At 63.8% G+C, this 3689-nt stretch overlaps 3 protein-coding genes across 3 annotated transcripts, besides 1 other annotated feature; all 3 read right to left on the bottom strand.

Annotated features, from left to right (window-relative positions):
• Positions 1-148: 148 nt before the first annotated feature.
• On the bottom strand, positions 149-1804 carry Tco025E_09479 (mucin-like glycoprotein; the record flags this gene model as incomplete). The annotated part of the gene is made up of 1 exon (XM_029376296.1): positions 149-1804. One exon carries the CDS (start codon positions 1802-1804, stop codon positions 149-151), a length of 1656 nt encoding a protein of 551 aa, XP_029223583.1.
• A 314-nt stretch (positions 1805-2118) lies between these two features.
• Positions 2119-2138: a microsatellite.
• Positions 2139-2324: 186 nt separating this feature from the next.
• Tco025E_09478 (uncharacterized protein) lies at positions 2325-2684 on the bottom strand (the record flags this gene model as incomplete). Its single annotated transcript, XM_029376295.1, has 1 exon — positions 2325-2684. One exon carries the CDS (start codon positions 2682-2684, stop codon positions 2325-2327), a length of 360 nt encoding a protein of 119 aa, XP_029223582.1.
• Positions 2685-2998: 314 nt separating this feature from the next.
• On the bottom strand, positions 2999-3689 carry Tco025E_09477 (uncharacterized protein; the record flags this gene model as incomplete). The annotated part of the gene is made up of 1 exon (XM_029376294.1): positions 2999-3689. A coding segment is annotated over one exon (691 nt), but the record flags the coding sequence as incomplete, so codon positions are not given.

Raw genomic sequence — 3689 nt, 5'->3', positions numbered from 1 at the left:
GAAGCAAGTAAAAAGAAAAGAAACCATCCCTCAGAGCACAGGAGGGAGAGAAGGATAGACCCACAGGGACGACAAGCAAAATGAGCGCACAAAGTTTACGCGTCACCCCTACCAGGGTGTGTAGATGTGTACCTTTGCCCCTCACCACCTACGCAGCAGCGCAGGCAAGGGCGGCCGTGAGTAGCAGCATGAGAGGCGCACACACAAAAGAAGTGGAGGTGGCACTGCGATCCGCAGCATTTGCCACGGCTTTCTGAGTGGTGTTGCTGTTGGTGGCACTGCCGCCCGCGTTGCTTTTTATGTCGTTCCCATCACTCGGACTGCGGGTGGTCGTCGTCTTCGTTCCATCTGCTGCCCTCTCCCCTGCCGTCTGTGTGGACGAAGCCGCATTGCCAGCCGATGGCGTTGGTGTTTCCCGACGACCTTCTGTCGATGGTTCCTGACTTCCGGTGGAACCCACCACAGAGCCTGGCTGCTCCCCAACAGTGATGGAGCCCCCATTCCCCGCACGGACTCCTTGTGGAGTTTGTGCTGCAGATGACGCTGCTGGCAGTGCTGCTCCCGGTTGTTGTTGTGTGCCTGCTGGTTGCTGTTGTCCTGAAGGTTGTTGGGGTCCAGACTGCACTTCAGCCGCGGGTTGGCTGAAGTTTGGGTACTCACACTCGTCTGAAGCGCCCAGTGGATCCTCAGTTGGACTGATGGTAACTGTTTCGCCCTTCGACAGCTTGTGCAGCGCACTGTTTGCGGCCGCCGTACAGGCCAACCTGAACGCGACAGCGTCTGTGCCCCCTGCTGGCTGGGATGCACGGCAGTTCCCCGCCGGGAACTTCCACATGTACACCGATCCGGCCAAGAGGCAAAGGGTATTACCGTAAGCAGCGCTTTCACTGCTCTCCGCACCCTTCACTGCCTGCGGACACTCCTCCCAGCCAGAATTACTCCTGTCAGCAACGCGCCAACGCAACTTTTTCGCAGCGTTCGGGCACGACACCTCCACCGACACATTCACATTAGCCGCAGCCTCCTCAGCACTCACCCCGCAGACGGAGGGGGCGCAGCAGCCGCAGAGCAGCGCGAAGAGCGCCAGGCCGCACACCGCACGGCGCCGCACCGCCATCGCCATCAGTAAAAACAGCGGTGGTGGTGGTGGCAGTAGCGTCGCAGCAGAGCCAGTGGGCTGCGGGGCAGCTAAGAAGAAGAAACAGAGAGAGAAATGGGGAGCGCGGTGGGGTGCGGCGCAGAGGGTGAGGGCAGGGAGAGGGAAGGAAGAAAAAGGCGGCGGCCCACTAAGTTCACGCAGCAGCGCCCCGCAGCCACACGAAAAGAAATTCATTCCGCCCCCGCCCCACGCAGGCGTCTTTGGCGGTGCCACGGCATTTGGGAGAAACACACAACGTGAAGCTAAAAACCAGTACGGCTGCCGCGAGGCACCACGGGGCACGGCGCCTCCTCCTCCCCGCAGCAGCGCAGCCCGCCGGCTGTGCCCCGTGCCCGCAGGCAAATAAACACAAACACACAAATATATTTTTAAAAAAATAGTCCCTTCAGGCACTTCCGTGGAAACGCAGTCCGCTGCCGCACTCCGCTGCTCACTTCCCCCCAACGCCGCCGCCCAAATCAACGGAATTGCGGCACCTCCGCGCCGCGTGCGTGTTGGAGTGTTCTCCCTGCACGCTGCACGCAAACAACACCCCCCACCAACACCCGTCGGAAACAGTTTTCCCGGCCGCTTAAAATATACACCTCGTCCTTCACTCACTGGGCCGCTGCTGCGCTGCGCTGGCGGTAGTGTTGCTATGCGCATCCGCCGCAGCAAACCGCAGCGCAAACAAACTCCTCCCCCGCCGGGAACTCACAAAACAATAAAAAAAAAGGAGGCGCCCAAGAGCAGAGCGTCTTCGCCCGCCGCCCCCCGCGCAGCTCCCCGCATGTTGCGTCCACCCTCTCAGCCTGAAGGCTCCTGCGGCGCCCACATCTCTACGCCTTTGCCCGGGACGCGACGCCGGGCCCGCCCGCAACACGCAGCGCCTTGCACGCCGTCCCGTTGGCGGCCGCAGCCCCGCGAGCCCCTCCGTCCCTTTTTTATGCCGCTCCCGCAGAAGGCCCTCCTCCCCCAGCGTGTGTGTGTGTGTGTGGGTCCGGGGCACGCGGCTTCTGGGGCTTTTCAGGAAGGCGAGCGGCATGCCGTAACCGCGAGAGGCCCTCGCTGGGGCCCACAACCCCACACACAAACGCGTCCCCCCCATTCGAGGATCCAAAGAGGCGACACACATTTGTGTGCCGCACGGCCTCCACACCGTGTGCGCCACGCTCCCGCTCAATCTTCACAGGCACCCGAAACGGATTCCCAGCACCCCACAGTTTCTCGCCTTCCCGAGCACAGTCGTCTTCGGCAACCGGGGAGTCAGTCGCCTGCCAGGCGCCGTCACCCGCTGCGGTGCGCCCACTGAACGCAGCCGCACTGAAGATGCCACGCGGCAGCGGTCCGACAAGCTGCGTGCGACCCGCGACCGCCTCCCACTACTTCTTTTGCTCCTGCGCGGGATGATGGCGCGCGTCCGCCGGGCACACGTCGCCGTCACCTCCTCCTCGTCGGGGCAGCGCATGGTGGGGGAGGCAGAGATGCAGTCGCATCGCCAGTGCCCTCGAGTTATTTCCCTTTGCGGACGCCAACACGCAATCATGACCCACCCACAAGGCCGTGAGTTTACCCACGGCAGCGGTGCTCCTTCCTCCGGCGCATCGTAGACAACTCACACCCTCTTGCCCGCCACGACAAGTCGCTCACACGCCTTCGGACCCCGAGCTCGCCCTCGTGCCCTGTCGTCGTTTGCGTGGCCGTGCCGAACACGTCCGCCAACTCGCCTCCGAGGCAGCAGAGAACAAAGTGGAGCGGGCACTCATCGCGGTGCAGCGGCCGGTGGAGGGGGGGTGGGGGCCGGCACTCGTCCACCACCGAGGCCGCCATCCCCGGGCGCCCCAATCAAGACACGCCGCCTCACTCCAAACAATTTTGGTCCTTTGGTGCGACGCGCCCCATCCCAACCGCCCTTGACAACCCGCCACACCCGCCCCCACCGCAGGGTGAACGCAGCAGCCGGCAATGTTCTCTCCCTCCATCAGCGGGCACGGCCAGCCTTCCGCGGAGGCGAGTCCCGTCAGGCCGGGACGCGGTGCACGAAGCTGCGCCACGTTGTCCCGCGGTGGAGGAGTTGTCCCCTGCACCGTGCACGCCCCCGACTGCGTTGGGGTGTGTGGCCCCGTTCCACCGCCGTCCGCACCGCCATTTCCCTCCCTTCAGTCGCAGGAAGCCCCAAGACGTGGCTCCACTTCGCGTTGAGCACAAACTCGCACACTCCCTCCACCGTGCGGTCAAGGGCTCACTGTGGCCGCGGCGGTGCCTTCTCCGCCCTTCCGCGCCGCGCTGCGGGCTGCCGAGTGCCGCCGGCGGGCCCCAACCTCCACCGACGCCGACCCTGCGGCGCAGCAGATGCAGGGCTCCCCCGCAGCAGCGCAAACTCCTTCCTCGCGTCTCCCAGGCATTGCTCACATGAGTTCCTTCCTTCGCAGTTGTCGTTGGCTTGCGCTGCGGCTGAACACCCACAACCAGCCAAAAGGAGGACGAGAGGGGGAGAGGCAAACAAAAAAAATGGGCACAGACACACGAGTCCACGCAGCCACATTCATCA

This window comes from Trypanosoma conorhini (genome assembly GCF_003719485.1).
Source record: "Trypanosoma conorhini strain 025E chromosome Unknown Tco_14.4_contig_01134, whole genome shotgun sequence".
In the NCBI taxonomy this organism is placed as follows: Eukaryota; Euglenozoa; class Kinetoplastea; order Trypanosomatida; family Trypanosomatidae; genus Trypanosoma; species Trypanosoma conorhini.
This window is presented reverse-complemented; position numbering and strand designations above follow the sequence as displayed.